General features: G+C 35.3%; 2 protein-coding genes across 7 annotated transcripts; one reads left to right on the forward strand and one right to left on the reverse strand.

Annotated features, from left to right (window-relative positions):
* Positions 1 to 1,540: 1,540 nt before the first annotated feature.
* Positions 1,541 to 4,877, forward strand: LOC117118622 (40S ribosomal protein S5). Of its 4 annotated transcripts, none has more exons than XM_033263267.1 (6): positions 1,541 to 1,559; positions 2,595 to 2,731; positions 3,276 to 3,485; positions 4,065 to 4,193; positions 4,370 to 4,468; positions 4,666 to 4,877. In XM_033263267.1, the coding sequence occupies exons 2-6, from the start codon at positions 2,600 to 2,602 to the stop codon at positions 4,732 to 4,734; spliced, it is 639 nt and encodes a 212-aa protein (XP_033119158.1). In that variant the 5' UTR covers positions 1,541 to 1,559; positions 2,595 to 2,599; the 3' UTR covers positions 4,735 to 4,877. The 4 variants fall into 4 exon arrangements, with proteins under 4 accessions (XP_033119158.1, XP_033119159.1, XP_033119156.1 ...); XM_033263268.1 differs by having other exon boundaries at positions 1,548 to 1,564; XM_033263265.1 differs by lacking the exon at positions 1,541 to 1,559 and adding an exon at positions 1,608 to 1,635.
* Positions 4,878 to 5,057: 180 nt separating this feature from the next.
* On the reverse strand, positions 5,058 to 16,825 carry LOC117118621 (kynurenine formamidase-like). 3 transcript variants are annotated; one of them, XM_033263262.1, is made up of 11 exons: positions 16,669 to 16,825; positions 13,132 to 13,222; positions 11,642 to 11,746; positions 11,198 to 11,246; positions 9,846 to 9,931; positions 8,951 to 9,023; positions 8,050 to 8,153; positions 7,756 to 7,834; positions 6,739 to 6,877; positions 6,072 to 6,176; positions 5,058 to 5,808 (listed from the first exon to the last, which is right to left on the reverse strand). In XM_033263262.1, exons 1-11 carry the CDS (start codon positions 16,726 to 16,728, stop codon positions 5,755 to 5,757), a joined length of 945 nt encoding a protein of 314 aa, XP_033119153.1. In that variant the 5' UTR covers positions 16,729 to 16,825; the 3' UTR covers positions 5,058 to 5,754. The 3 variants fall into 3 exon arrangements, with proteins under 3 accessions (XP_033119153.1, XP_033119155.1, XP_033119154.1); XM_033263264.1 differs by lacking the exon at positions 16,669 to 16,825 and adding an exon at positions 13,635 to 15,890; XM_033263263.1 differs by lacking the exons at positions 13,132 to 13,222; positions 16,669 to 16,825 and adding an exon at positions 12,734 to 12,887.
* Between the last annotated feature and the right edge of the window lie 236 nt (positions 16,826 to 17,061).

Below are 17,061 nucleotides of genomic sequence, written 5' to 3' on the forward strand. Positions count from 1 at the left end.
CTCCCCACCCCCTTTCGGACATCTCTAGATCCGCCCCTGACTGTGGCTATGGCTCGCGCATTCTGACTTTTAAAATGCACCTGTTTGCCCAGGATTGGATTGGATGGTTGGATTGGATTTAGGCCAATCATGAACATATCTGAATATGATATGATATGTGCAGTAATAGTTGTTCTTCTTACACATTGCTGCAAAGGGTGGGTGGGGTTGCGGCATACTTACCCTACTTCAAATACTATTTTTATTGATTTTTTCTCACCTTACCGTATATAAAACTTTGTAATACTCATGGAACTTAACCAAATTGAACAATCATGTTTAGCTCTAATTCGGGAAGAGATAGTAACAATACCAGAGGGAGCAGTGAAATTTAACTGTTCCCTGACAATACCCAATACCCAACCCACAACCAACGGTGTACAAAACGTATTTGCAGATTATTTCGTTTTATATGGTGCTTATGGTGCTATCCCATATTAATGTATAACAGAAGTATACCTTATTTGTAGTTATTTGTTTATTTTTTTTTCTTGAATTGAGCGCAAAAACTAAGGTCCATTTGAAAAATGCGTAAATATTCATAAACGCCCCTCAAGTATGGTCACAATTGCTTAGATCACATTTTGCTAGAGTCAGTAGTAGAATGTGGTGAATGGTGTTGTAGTTGTAGAATTCATAATAAATGTTCGGTATGAAAAAATAAAAATAAACGATTCATAATAAAATATTGTATGAAAAAAAATAAGAAAAACGAATTAGCATTAAACACAACAACCATTGCCTACACGTACACTATCCCTCATTTTGTAAATACTGATATATTTTATTTGGAAATGTAGCCTACTATATGCGAATCAGAATAGTACTTTACTCCTATTTATTGCCGATTTTAAAAGATTCACCCCCTCCCCCCACCAGTTCAGATAATCTATAATCCAAGTCGATATTTTACCCCACTTCAGATAATCTTTAATCCAAGACGATATTTTACCCCCACAAGTTCAGATAATATTTAATCCAAGACGATATCAATGTATATTTTCTTTTTTTTTTAAATTAAGACATATTTAATTATCAAAGAAGACGAATTATATCATTGTATCATCAGTGCATCCGATATAAATGAACAAAAAGTAACCGAGAACGAGATGCGTACACTTAAAGAAGTATTGTCCCATGCTAAATATTAAAAAAAATCATAAAAAATATTTTTTGAAATTAACTTTCCCATTCTGAAGTAACATACTATCAACTTGAGTGTTTAAAAAAATGTCTATAAAACCGGCATCAGTAGCGAAATGATAGAAACACTCGTGTCACTGCAAGTGTTTCATTACTTTTTTGTTGGTTTAAAAATCAGGGTACACATTTTTTAAATTCAATAATTTCTATGCACAAGTTAATAATTTGTATGTTATTGCAAAATGAGCAAGTTTATTTCAAACTTATTTTTTTTATGATTTTTTGACATTAGCAAGGGACAATACATCTTTAAAAAGTGCATTATGGGAAGGCATGTGTAAAAGCGCCCTCTTTACTACTGATCACATTTTTGTGAGGTATGGTCAGTTTGAGATTAAGAAATATACTATTATTTCATAGTTTCTTTAACACATTAACTGATGAATATACAAAGTACATAATATTTAGTAATATATATAACGAATATGCGTATATAATTACACGTTAACTTATAAAATGTGGTTAATCGCTGTGTCAAATTTCCGAGGCTCGCTGTTTCTGCCTGTGTGTGTGTGCTGAAAATGTGGACGTCGTGTAATAATACCCGGTATAGGCCTACTCACCCGGCCTAGGCTAGACCTACTACTACTAGCCTTGACTGAATGGCATATGCCTATGCTAAGTAAGCCTAGGCTTATTTTCTATACATAACTAGGCCCAGCCAGGGTCCAGCCTGCGTATTTCATTGATTCATAGGAGTCTAGACCTAAGCTAGGCCTAGGACCCTGGCCTAGAAATATATAGAGTAGGCGGGCCTGTACTGTAGCCGGCCTAGGCACCTCACTCAGACAGTGAGGCCTGACATTGTTGATTAAATATAATAATATTAAACCGAAATGCTGCATTCTATATAATTTTCATTTTAATAATGGATAAACTTTTGATTAGAAAAAACTCTTTTGTAAGAATGTAAAATGCACTCCCATTTAATTCTTGTATTGGTTTGCTTTTTAGTTGTTGATGATTATGTCCACAGTTACCACAATAATTTAAAATCATTTATTCCAAATATGGTGTATGTTGATTTTTCTTTTCAATGTTAGAATCTAATACAGACCAGACTAAAAGATAGGCCTGCAGGGGAAAAATATCATCCGTGCAAAAATTAGGCCTATAAATTTGTCCACACATTTTGGGAAATAAGGGCCAATTGCTGTGCAAACTTTGTAAAGAATTTGGCCTGTCTTAAAGTACTGTACAGTTTACAGAGAGTAATGATGTCATCTACATTTCAGTTCCAATGGTTTTTGGATTTATTAATATTATGACATATAACTACAGTAAGAATGACATAGTATTTTCCTAGACTAGTAGTAGTAATTACTATATTATTACTTTTGTTTTTGCTTCAGAAACCATGGCTACAGAAAGTTGGGATACTGATGATGTTGTAGTTGGTGCTGCTAGCCAACTTGCCGAGGCACCGGAGGTGAAGCTGTTTGGCCGCTGGAGTTGTGATGACGTTCAAGTCAGTGACATCAGTTTAACTGTAAGCTCAATATCATTTTTAAATCACAGCATAGGGCCAAATAAAAGTCCAATCTGATTCCACATGCGTGTGAAACAATCTCGTAGAAATTCTATAGAGAAAATTTCTTCAAGTAAACCAATACTCACTGTTGTTTTGTGGATAACAGTTTGGCCCAACTGCAGTTGGGCTTCATCAGATAGAAGAAACTCTCATCCACAAAATAACAGTGAATATTGGTTTACTTGAAGAAATTTTCTCTATAAAACTTATATATTGGAAACCAGATGAAACTATTTAGGCAATCTTGTAGAAAGTGATTCTAGCCAATGTAATCCTGTATTTCATTCATTTTCCAGAATCTTCTACATGCTTTTTACAGATTCTGGAATAGGGATATAGTAGGCCTGGTCAATGATGTTTCACTGAGTCTGTGTTCTTTCATAGAGACAGCATTTAAATGATGATTAAATCTAATGATGCCAAAGAGAAAACATTTTTTCACAAGTCCAAACTAAAATAGGATTTTACTGATAATTCATTAATTTGTTTGAATCTCCCATAGGATTATATTGCTGTGAAAGAAAAGTTTGCAAAGTATCTTCCACACAGCGCTGGACGATATGCTGCTAAGCGATTCAGGAAGGCCCAGTGTCCAGCTGTGGAACGTCTGACCAACTCTATGATGATGCATGGACGTAACAATGGCAAAAAGCTGCTGACCATGCGCATTGTTAAGCATGCTTTTGAGATCATTCATCTTCTGACTGGAGAGGTATTAGGGAGATTTTGCAATCTTAGGAAAACTAATGTCATTATCATTGGTGCCTAAAACATCACTGACAATATGCTGTATGAGTTGAATATGATCCTTGATTCATGCAATAGGCATGAATTGCCTACTTTGTAACAGATATGCTACTGTATGGGAAGGGTTGACTATAAGTTTGATGACGTAACTGTAATCGTTATCGCTATCTATTGATTGAATGACATGCAAAAAAGTCCATCAAATGACATAAAAAGAATGCATTGACTAGGCATAAACTTAGTAATTATATAAACTATGAGTTTGAACTAATTATGTTACAAATTAAGTATTATATTACAGCCTAATTCTTAAGTTCAAATAACTTAAGTCTAATATGACACATCTATTTCATACTAAAATAATTATAATATGAACAACAATTTTTTAGAAAATCTTACATTGTTATTCCGAGTCTAGAAGTGTAGACAGATCTTTAGAAGTATCGTTAATTATTTACAAATTGAAAGGCCTGTAGAGATTATAGGAATGGTAATACAAATTATATAAGTTTTAAATTTAATTTTTTTTTTTGTTTATCTTCAGAACCCACTCCAGGTCCTTGTTAATGCCATCATTAACAGTGGACCAAGAGAAGATTCCACCCGTATTGGTCGTGCTGGTACTGTCCGTCGTCAAGCTGTTGATGTCTCTCCTCTGCGTAGAGTCAACCAGGTAAAATTACTTTTTTAATTAGTACAGTTCACTGGTGTTGAAAACATTTGGCTGAGGTCTAGTTTATAACATTTATAAGCATGTTTGATTTCATTTTTGTTACTTCTAGATGTGTTTGCATTCATTTGTTCAAATTTTTAAAGTATTATCTATAATTTGTGTACTTTTTATCCTAGGCCATCTGGCTATTGTGCACTGGAGCTCGTGAAGCATCCTTTAGGAACATCAAGACCATTGCTGAGTGCTTGGCTGATGAGCTGATCAACGCCGCTAAGGTTGGTGTTGAATTATATTACCATAAATATTTAATGCAGGTCTCTGTCCAATTAAAGAGCACTTTGGGACCAGCATTTTTTGTGAGCTGTGGTCTAGCAAAGTTACAAGGTATGATTTAAAAAATAATGTCTGTCATAATTATTAAAATTAGTTGTTCTTATATTGCTCACTTGCCCTACATTTATTTTACCATTAGGGATCTTCCAACTCCTATGCCATCAAGAAGAAGGATGAACTTGAGAGAGTGGCCAAGTCCAACCGTTAAGGATGCAGATTAAAGTACAGTAATATAGAAACCATGGTAAAAGGTCAAAATGATGGTGACCCCACTTATGAATATTCATAAGCATTTATGTAAACACAGCTCTGTTGAAAGTACAGATTTGTAAAATACATTGGTAACTAAAACAGATTGTCGAGTGTTTCATTACATTGTTGTTTTACAAAGTCCTTACTGGTAAAGGTAGTAGGGCAATGAGCTGTTGGGAGCCCATCATACTAAACCTTTTGGGTGAAGTCCAAGGACACAAGTGAAAGGCTCCCACAGTATATTAGGATAAGACACAAGACAAAAAAATATCTACAAAATACTTTGCCTTATTCCGGTTTTAATTCTTCACTTTCAATATGTTTTTGACAAGTGGTGAACCTAAAATCTATTAAATATATAAATACTGTATATTTCAGTGCTAATTTCTAATGCTACCAAAAGTCTAAAAATTTTTTTACACATTAAAAAAATCAATCAGACATGCCTTTTAAACTACAGTACAGCAATGCTCAGGTGATCATCTGGCCCACCACACCCAACCCCTCTGATTTATTTTATTCTTTAAGGTTTACTTACCAAAATATGATATTACTTATAAATAATTGTTTGAGAGATTTGGCAACTTATAGTTATATTATTTTATAGAATTTAAGTACTGTATCCAGAAAACTGGAAGGTTCTTTTTTTCCTTGGTCATTTGGATACAGAATCAATTGTACACAATGGGGAAACTTCCTAGTTTTGCATGTAATCAGCACTTATTTAATTCCTTCCAAATCGTTCACCTCCTACCAGGTACCCTTTTATACTCTGGGTGAAGAGAGGCAAATGCAGACAAAGTGTCTTGCTCCAAGACACGAGCAGAGAGATGAGCATCGCTCTCTAACCTCTGACCTTTTGATTGAAAGAATGCCTTGCATGCTGCTCCACACGTTTTTCTTCAACAGTTAACAGTAATAGATTGCATAACAAACTGAACTTCAGTAAAATAATCTGCAGCATGCACACTTTTGTTTAATCATTTGTGGATTTAACTTGAATATCTAGTGCCATCATCTTCTGAATCATCTGAAAACATAATGCAATACTTCATTTATCTACAGTAAATTCAAAAATGAGAAGGATGATTTATTTATCTCTGGCAGGCCAACACTTGTCAGTCAGCCACAACTGAACGAACAAAACAAGTAAATAAATATATGCAAAATATGATTTAATACCACTCAGGACAAGTCCCTCACCTGATCCTGTAGCCCTAGCTCCCAATGGAAATTGTAAGACCACCTCTTTAATCTACCCTAACAGTCACCATAATTGTCATTTACACTTACTTGTGTCAAGATATAATCATCTCCCAACAATCTCTCTATCATGTTGAAATGGTCCACGTTTGAAATTACTTTATACTGTGCATTTACACCTGCTTCCTTGCAAGCCTAAATTATACAATAAAGTAAAGTATTTAGACGAGTAACAGAATCTAATTTCAAATGACCTTATATTATGTAATCCATATTTTAATGATTTGGCGAAGGATGATAGTTGAGTGTAGTTTTTTGGTTGGGATGCTTTCCTTTGAATCTGTGTCCTTGGATCAAAACCAACATCCACCCTACGAACCAAGTATCGGAGATGTAGCTTGGTGGTTAAGATGTTTACCTTCCAATCCCAGTCTCCTGGGACTAAAAAATATCTTCACTCCCTAAGCCTTGTCATATTGGTGCTTTATAATAACTTATGTATTAATAGTAATCTATAATTTACACACAGATAAAATTTATACAGCATGATTTAATATAAAACATTTAACAAAGCATTTGCAAAACTTCATGATACTGAGGCATTCTGTGCATGAATCACTGTACAGTTGAACTTCAAATCCAAAATGTCATTGAAAAATTGTTCGACTTAGATAAAATTTGACTTATAGATTGTTAATTAATGTAAAACTGTTTAACTGTAAGTACAAGAAATACTGTCAATGACGATAGATTTTACCTTAGCATAGTCCATAGATTGTTCTTTGAATTCAGGGGACTCCATCTCACCAACCACAACATGCACAAGTTCTAACTGCTTACATTGCTTACCTACTTCAACGATGTGTTCTATCGGGCTTTCTTGCTTGGCAATTTCCCTGAAATGGATAGCACTAATTTTGTGTTTCTTGTAACCCATTAATTATGATGGTTTAACTAGGAGCAGTCACATATCCAGGAATGCTTAGAACATGACCTCCCAGGCACCTGCCCACTGCTTTAGATTTTTCATTTTTCTGTGTACTAAGTAGAATTATGTTTATTACGATGATCCAGGGGCGGATTGCTATAAGCGGTCTTTAGACAGTCTTAACGGTTAGCCGGCTATAATCGTGACGTCACTACTGGTCTATGATTATAGACTATTGCTATACCACGGTCTAACCAGTTAGCCGTCTTAAATTTTAAAGCCTACTCGGAGGAGGCTTAAAACGGTCTTAAATCATTTTCTGTTGATAAATTCAACAGTGCAATGGCAAGACCTAGATCGTCAAAGTCGGAGAACTGAACAACGAATATTCCGCACACTTCTCAGCGTCTGTAAAAATAGGTCTACGTTTATTTACGTTCATTTCGATACATCTGCGTGCGTCGAGCACGCATGACGTCGCTCCCAATCTTACGTTACCAGGGAGTGCTTGTTCGTGTTTCAATACTCAAAGCGGTCTTAGGGAAGACTGTTTTATAGCAATGGTCTTAGAGGAATGACTTTAGTAAGACCGTCTAAGTGATAAAGCCGGCTTTATTCGAGGAGTTAAGAATACCAGGTAAGACCGTTTTATAGCAATCCACCCCAGGAGTGAATACAGAGATGTCCGTGAGTGGGGGCCGATCAAGATAACACGACCCAAGGCCGTGTTATGTCCCCGTGAAATTTTTGTATTCTAGATGCCCAAAAACAACCTCTGAGGCATTTTGGGCGATCATTTTTTTTTACTTTCCAAAAAGGGGGAAGGGGGTGGCATTGATCACTTACTCAGACATACATACACCATCATTGACTGAGGTGTGAAGAAGGGGGAGCAAGTTAAACAGCCCACTCATCAGAACAGCACCTAAAAAACCATAAAATGTGAGGTTTTAATCAGAATTTTGAAACAAACAATAATTAGTTATTTTCATTATAAACTTTGACAAAGAAAAAATAATTTCAAAATATGAAGTGCATTTGAAGAGCTAAGAAAAATTTATAATAAAATATATTAATATTATTATTAGTGTTTTTTAAAATAATTTATTGAACATAAATATTGTATATTACATTATTTACCTTTTAGAGGATTGTTTGCTGAACCAACATGCTTTGACCAATCAACTTCTAGAATTCTTGCAGCCAGATGACCTCCAGCTGAATGTCCTGACACGTATATCGACCTGAAACCATGTATTGTATTGTAATGCATCAATAATAATACAGTAATCAACAAGTCCACATTAATCTTTACCTTGGGGCAAACTGCTAAAACAGTAGCCAGCTTTATCAAATGGTCTTATGATGGTAGTCAAGGAGGTCTACCCCTATAATCAGCCATTTAAAAAAAAAATTGAAGGTTCGCATGTCTGTGTCAAATAAATGAAAAACCCAATAAAGAGTATGTTTTTGTCTGCAATTTTTTATATTATTAACAATGGAACAATTGGTTAACAGATTTATGTGGGCTTCAGTTCAGTTAGAAAAATATTATACAGAGTGTTATATAGTAGTATGTAGCCTCATTAGATCAATGAACTATAAATTACATTATTATATTAAATAATGTGCACCCCAACTTAATTTTATCATTAAATCAACAATTATTATCCCTGTTCAGATTAAATTGTCTTTGGTCAAACTAAGCATGCGCACTGGGTCACAGCTTGTATAACATTCTCCTTGGTCAATTATAATCGAGCCAATTTTGCTCAGGAGGAATAATTCTTCTTTTTGCCAATGTGAACCGTGTGATGTTGGTTAAATTTTCTTGAGCATGTGCTAATATTGCAAGCATTGATGAACGATTCACAGAACGTATTTATGATTAGATCGATCATGCATGTGCAAAATCTTACTAACTTAAAACCTACTTAGTCCAGACCTGAACAGCATTATGTAAATTTTAGCAAAATAGAGTTACCCTTTTTCTACAGTATGTCAAAATTACTCTAATGTGTATAAAGGAAAATCAAATTACCGCGAGTTTGAAAACTTGTTCAAAATTAAAGCAAAACCCAACTTCACTTGCTCTACTATTTCAGGTAGTGATGCTGAAAATACAAGTACGGTGTCATCATTGCATGCTTAAACTATTTTGTATAAAGCTGGGGCTGATGCAGGATTTGGCAGTAGATGGTGCATTCTAGAGCGCAGATCTTTTTTGAAAAGTGTGGGACTTTCCTTTGAAATAGTACCTGTAGATGGCTGAAAATGACACTTTCAAATAGTAGAATTTATCATCATCACATCACCATTTTATAGTCAAAAAGAAGCGCCAACAAAATTCTCATGATCTTTTATCAGCGGTTTTCGGCAACCATCTAATTAATATGTATGATGTACCATAGAAAATAAAACTTAAAAAACATTATCTTTTGATGATTATCATCATAGCAAGCCTCAGCATTGTGTGGGTATAACAAAAATCAGGCCTGTAAGTGGGGGGGGGGGTGCAGATGCATCCCCATGTAAAGGACATAAAACTTTACTTCTTCAGGTCTCTAAAATACACACAAATGGAAATTTAAATAGAATAATGGGTTTAAGAAATCAAATATATAAGCCCTCAAAATGCTACTTTGTCGGAGCTTCCAAGGGATTCCAGTGATCACAGATGGATCAAAGCCTGTTTGACTCACAAAACACACCTCCCCATCGAAAAACCTGCCTACAGGCTTTAAAAATGTGTCATTATGATGATCTTAGGCTCGGGTTTAGGCATAAGGGCTTGTTGAGGGGTATACAGTACTCACAATTACACCACACAAACATGTCATCCACACACACGCAAGTTCAGTTCAGTTTATTGTAAATTTATAAGTAAATAGGTTCCTACAAGCATAAAGAAGCAACAATAATGTTACAAATCTTACCTTTTGGTGATAAACTGTAACCCATAGAAACAAAAACTGCCCCATTTTCTACAAACTGTTCAGCAATGGCAATGTTCTGTTCTGGACTATAGAAAAACATCTGAAGTTTTTGCAATAATACAATAATATAAAATAACTTGCTAAAATATTATAAAGTGTTATGGTATCTTTCGTATCCAGTGTCCCTGTTCACCCAGATACCTTCAGTGATCTGCTCTCATGTGAGCAATCACATAACAATTCACAGTCATATGATCACTGAATGAAGTTCTTACATTCACAATGAAAGCTACTGAATGGTTGGCTTAGACCAAGACTCAAAAAAAGTACCGTAACACTTTATAATACGGGAGCTTTAAGATTTGTATTTTGCATTCTCTGCACAACAAAGATTTGAGCCAAAGTGCATCCTAGAATCTAGACGACAATGAGAACTTAACATTCTGGCATGTGTGACATCTAGGTCCTACCGTCATCGTGCAATCGATACGCCTTTTCCACGAACCTGTAGACATCTTGAAGTGATGACAAACAACCCAAGTCAGTGGTGCGTAACAAACAAAAATAAGATAAGCTTCATATAGTGGTATAGAATAGTCTTTTAAGAACATTTTCCAGGAAAAATTAATGTGATAATGTGTGACCCTCCATTATGGAGTTATGAATATTTAAATAAAATGAGGTCAAGAATTTAGCATCAAAGCTGATCTTATTTTTGTCGGTTATGCACCACTGACTTGGGTTGTTTGTCATCACTTCAAGATGTCTACCGATTCATGGAAAAAGCGTATTGTTCTACTTTTCAATAACATTTTTTCCTTTTTTTGTGTGATAACACATATGAGGCATGTCGTGGCAAAATGGCTAAGTTGTAGCAAAAATTGAAATTTAAGTTATTGGTATTTTCAGATACCTGAGTATGTGATCTTTAAAATGAGGGGTCATTCATTGAAATTGGACATTTCAAGCCTCAGTTATTGGAAAGTGAAAGTACCACACTCTTATTGTCAAGATAAATATAATTTTGAGTAATTGCCTTTCAAAGTTATTTGTGCATACATTGTTTAATAGAATGAACTATCAAAATAACGTTAAATAAACAATTTGTTGACCACTTCCAGAACTAATACTTTGGGACATGATTAATAAGACATTAAACTGTTGATCTAGAGTGAAAAACAAATTTGGATTTTTAGGCAATTTTTTGAGCTCCCATATTTTATAGCTCCTTTACTCGATACTGGTCTGTGCGACAACTTAACCATTTCGCCACGACATGCCTCATATATATATATATATATATATATATTATATATGCACAAGGTGCAAAAACCAAACCAATAATAACTAACCATCCAGCTACCCAGTAACCTCCATGTATAAATACAAGCACAGCCGCATCTGAAATGAAAAAAAAACACACATATTGGTTTCAATGATGTCCACAATGCTCATGAATATTCATGAAAATTAAGAATCAGATACTACAACTTAGGTGAATAAATATTATAGTATCACATTTACATACAAATATGCCAGCTGAAATTATAATTTCACCATAGACCTACAATAGCATATTCTTTTTTAATAGACCTAGTATGATTAGTTTTAATACTGCAGTGACTGATAGTTAATAACAATTCATAACACCCAGCAAAAATACTTGTTATTCTATCCTCTACTAAATGTAAAATGCATCCATGTTTAAAATAAATATTCAAATATATGTTTAAATAATTCATTAGGCTGCATTGAACAAAACAAAAATTAAATAACCAGATGAGTGAAATTCCTACCATCTACCACCCTACTGGGGTACACAATATTTAATTTCTGAGCTTCAGAGGGACCATAACGGATGTTTTGTTCTACAACAAACTTCTCAATGACACGCTTGGAACCTAGAAATAAAAATAATGAGTTGGTATCACAAGTGAATCTGACTTTCCTTGTTTGAAAAAATTAATTAACCTACAGGTACTTACATAATTGTATGTGAAATTTATTCATTGTCATCATCATGATTTTATTATTTATTCAACTTCAACAATAAAATATAGTGAAGTGAAAGTGGAGTGGAGTTGAATAGCCTAGCAGTTAAGATGCTTGCCTTCTAAATTCAGTGTCACAGCACAACTTTTTCTCAAGACTAAAAGCTCCCCTCCTAGGCCTCAATAAAAGACTTTGTTTATAAACCATCATTCTGCCCTGTAAGTGGTGAGTGTACTTGATGTTTGATGTGAAGGAAATATTATTTCTTTTTAAGTTAGAACATTACACCAAACAAAATTCACCAAATAAATTAGTTATGCACTTAATCATTTTTCATATAAACTTTCAAATTTAATGATATTCGTGGCATTAAAAAGTTAGTGACAACCGATTTGTTTGTTTGATTGACACTGGAAAAATACATTATAAAATTCTTCTGAATATTAAGTAAACAACAAGGACAATGTAATAATATAATTATGAATTTGAATGATAATGTGACAGTCCCAACAATTTTATTGTTTCAAATTCTAGATAGATTTAATAATGATATTAAAGATCACATTTCACACACAAAAATTAGATGCCCGACAAGGTGCAGGTCTTAAAAATCACAATTACTAACCCTGTCTAACAACATGTATATTTTATAGTCATCATCTCATTAAAATAATTCATCCTCCTACATGGGGGGGGGGGGGGGAGGAGGGATTTCAACATCCTGATCTCTCCATTCTGTTCTATCAATCCTTAATTAATTATTACAGTATCTCTAAAAGTTGTACCAGATGGTACTGATTTGCAATGAGATGTGGAATTCCCTTTAATACGAAGCCTTTTTCTTAAATTGCATATTAACCTCAAATTGTTTATGCAAGCTTAGTTGAATGTCATACCTTCTGTTAGTACTCTATAATGCTCATCAACAACCTCATTTGGTGGCAGACGTTGACACCACTGGCTGGGCATATATGCTCTTTCCAGGTCCTGTAGATGAAAAAGCATAACACAATTTGATAATATACATTAAGGTAAACAATGGAAGCCAATGAACATGAGCCTGTCTCTTATACACATCTAGATGTGTATAAGAGACAGATGCGGCTCGGTTCCAGTAGATACAGAGAATATTTTTGTCATTCTTAACGCGTCCTACGAAATTCTTACGAGACAGCACTAGTACCAGATGGTACTGATTTGCAATGAGATGTGGAATTCCCTTTAATACGAAGCCTTTTTCTTAAATTGCATATTGACCTCAAATTGTTTATGCAAGCTTAGTTGAATGTCATACCTTCTGTTAGTACTCTATAATGCTCATCAACAACCTCATTTGGTGGCAGACGTTGACACCACTGGCTGGGCATATATGCTCTTTCCAGGTCCTGTAGATGAAAAAGCATAACACAATTTGATAATATACATTAAGGTAAACAATGGAAGCCAATGAACATGAGCCAACCTGTTGGAGATACAGGGTCATTTGTAGGTTCCAGATTCAATAAAGGTTTTTCTTTCGCTGTGTAAAGCACAGTACCTTCATTCTGGTGACTATAAAGGTACAGTAAGTGTTACAGATTAATATCTGCTTACAATCTCTCATTAAATCACTCTTTATTCCAAACAGTAAAAAGAATGTAACATAAAACCAAGGTCATTCCTTAATCAAGTACATGCAGGGTATCACAAAGGAACAACAAAGAATGAAAGTGTAAAAATAATATTAAACATGATTTCTAAAATTGCTTAAACAGAACAAAAATTATTTTTTAAAAAGCAAAAAAAATCACCAATTACCAAGACCTGTATTGGCAATTCACCCACTCAGGAGTTTCTGGTGTTCCAAATGGCGTAAACATATTGAACAACTCCCGTATTGTACAGTACTGTATTTATTTTAAAAACACACATCAAAATACAATTAAAACAAGGCAGCATAAATGCTGAATTGAGTTCCAAGTTTACAAAAGAAATAGACTATTAAAAAAGAACATCTAAACATTTTTTTAAAAGGAATCAATAAAAAAAAAATCATTAAATATTGCAGGGATGTAGCTATTGAAAACTGAGGGTGGGTGTTAAAATTTTTAGGGTGGGTTTGGCATGAACATGTGTGACCACTAGCCTTCGTTACATTGGTCATCATCATGTAATCATCATAATATTGTCTGCTTTTCTTCCGTTTAGAATATAATAAATACGGTACTCCATAAATTGGACTAATGAAATGATGGAAACAATTTCACATCCTTTATAATATTTAACATGTTTTGTTGATTTTCCCTAGTTCAAAATATCTACGACTGGTGGTGGGTGACGATAACGATCTCCCGCTATAGTAAGCTAGGGACTTCCCCATTTTCAGTCATGAATTACATACAGCCTGAATGCAAATTAACATCGACTTGCTCACGAGTTTCGCTTCACTAAAAGCGAAATGAAAAAGAATAGTAAGATCCATGGTTACAATGGCTATATTGTGGGAAACAAACATCGATTGTACAACTACGCCCTGCTTTTACACGTCAATTCTACCAAGCCATCCCCGCATTCCGCAGCCCTCTGTGACATTAAATAGGAAAACAGTAGTAGTTGATGCCTCCACGCAAGGCTCAAGTTAGTCGGAGAAAATTAATCCAGCTAACACTTTCAACTGTTAATTAAACACTAGTAGGCCTTATCAGCGCTATGTACGGTTAGCGATATTAGGCTAGAGAGGCTTAGTGATATTATAAACTTACCGCAATGTATTACACACAGTACAATGATTAAAGATCTTGAAATCATTGCAACAAGTAAATCAAAACAATATCGTAAGACTGAGCATGCTGTTCTAAAACGACATTTGTGGAAAACAGTCTTACCTTTGACATCAATTTTTTTTAAACTAGCCTGGCTATGTCGAAAGTATGTTGCATGAGAGCTAATTTCCAACTTACCCCCACTGGAAAAATCGTGTCGAATTTTACCAATGAGGGGTTACCCCATGGATGTTTCACGGTTTTTGGCCAGGGCAGTGCGTGCTTGTGATAGATGCCAATTTAGCGGCCGTTCCCAGTATGGGGAATCCCCGTTTTTACGTACTTGGCGGTCATGAACTTTACCCTGGAATACGTAAAACCGTCCATACACCGCGTTTAAAATGGTTCACTGTACAATACAATCTGCAATGATTACTCATGCAAGAGGTATGCCTGGGCTTGCTAACATTATTATTTACAAAAATTAAAAAGCAGTTCAATAGATACATAGAAAGACCACTGGGAAACAAAATTATGATAAAAAACAATAGCCCAGCATCAACAATAGCCTAGCATCAACAACAATAGCCTAGCATCGTTATTTTGGCAAGTCGAGGCATTTTCGGCTACACCCTAAACTGCCTGTACCAATTTGCAGACAGACAACTCCTGGCGAACAACATTCTGACTTGTGGAAGAACCCATTGTCGCATTATAATAACTACAGAATTAATTGGGAAAAAACTTGTATTTGTGCAAGATTTTTAGGGTGGGCGAGAGGGTTTGTATGAGGCTGGGCGGAAGACATTAAAAATGGCTTTAGGATGGGTGCAAGATGTCAAGGCTGGGCGGCTGTGCCCACCTCTGCCCTGTATACAATAGTGACGTTATAAACGGTAATTACAAAGTGTTATTTATAGGGAGATGCCTCGTACTGTATGTAACCATGTAATTTAGAAGAGTCTTTACAATGGCTTTTGACAAAAATGATCTATATTAGGCTTAGGAGGTTACTGTCCTCACATCTGTTGTAGTGTCTGGATTGCAAGACTACAGTTATAATAGCGCAAGGCTGGGTAGTCGGGCATGCTGAATCGGAGTAATGGTAATAAAACATAATGGCCTGAGATGGAATATTGTTTATTGTCCTACTTAAATGTGGTTTGTTTTCGATTGCAATATATACAGTATACGACATCTGTCACTAGGGCCTAAGTGTACCGAAACCCAGTGTGATGATGTTATGAATTGACTGGTTCCCTGACTACTATTTTATTTATTTATTTTGGTACATCATAAGCCTTGGCCTATACACATGAAAAACAAACACAGGCCTAGGCCTTAGGTCCTAGGTAGTGTAAGAAGAATAAGAATTTTAAAAAATAACTAACGCCAAGTAGTGTAATCAATGCATGAATTCGATATCACAGTGCAACGTTGGCCACAGGTTAGGGGGTATACTGTACAGGGAAATCATCCGTAATAAAATCAAATTTCTGAAATAAAGAGTACAGTATAAATAAAAATGTATTGTTTGTTTTTACTTCTACTTAGAAAGAAGAACACAATACCGTTTAAATATGTAATTTAGTACATTATTATTAAGATTGATTGTTTTACGGAGTAGACCTAACAATAAAACACAAAATAATGGATACTGTAGCAGCAATAGATTAACCACACACACACACACACACGTACAGCATGCACAGCTTTGCGCCTACTTGGCGTTCCATACTAATATATCGCGGCCTAACATGTTCATGGCCAAATCGGTCCTACCCTACCCAGCCCATAATCTAAACAAACATAAAAAAACAAATTAGAGTAGCCTAAGCCTCGATCTAGGTAGGCCAAGCCTTTTAGCCTACTACTGTACTACTACCTACTACTAAATAATCCTAGGCCTAGCGTACGTAGGCCTAGGCCCTAACTAGGAATCGAGCCCTAGCCAAGTCTAGGCCTAGTACTAGGCGGCTAGGCCCTAGTAGTAGTAGGGCACCATAGCCTAGGCCTGTAGTAGTACAGTCTATATTAATAGACTAAAAGATTTTATACTTCGATCGGCTTCGATAAATTGAAATACGTACACCATTGCCACTAGGCCTATTTTTGCTTTCTTCCGAGTTATATATGGTTTCTTCGGACATCTTTGAATTTGAAAATTCCCCGCTTGGTCTGTGTCCGAGCAACAACTCCCTGGTCCGCGAGAGGAGAGGACACCGAAGGAGCTACACACACGTGTCAGCAAGAGCGTCAACAACTTCCTCAAAATGTCAACAACCTACCACAAACGTTCTAATAAGATCGTTGGTAGTTGTATCGGTCTGGGGAAAATACAGGGAGAGGGCAGGGGCGGATTCATAGGGAGGCCGGGCCGGGGAAGGTAAAGAAAGAAAAAAAAGAAACAAACAAATAAACAAACAAAGAAAAAGAAAAAATTGATCGCCCAAAACGCCTCAGGTTATTTTCGGGCGTCTAGA

The sequence above is a fragment of the Anneissia japonica genome, unplaced genomic scaffold (assembly GCF_011630105.1).
Source record: "Anneissia japonica isolate Jap-2015-1 unplaced genomic scaffold, ASM1163010v1 scaffold376_len1572418_cov194, whole genome shotgun sequence".
Classification (NCBI taxonomy): Eukaryota; Metazoa; Echinodermata; class Crinoidea; order Comatulida; family Comatulidae; genus Anneissia; species Anneissia japonica.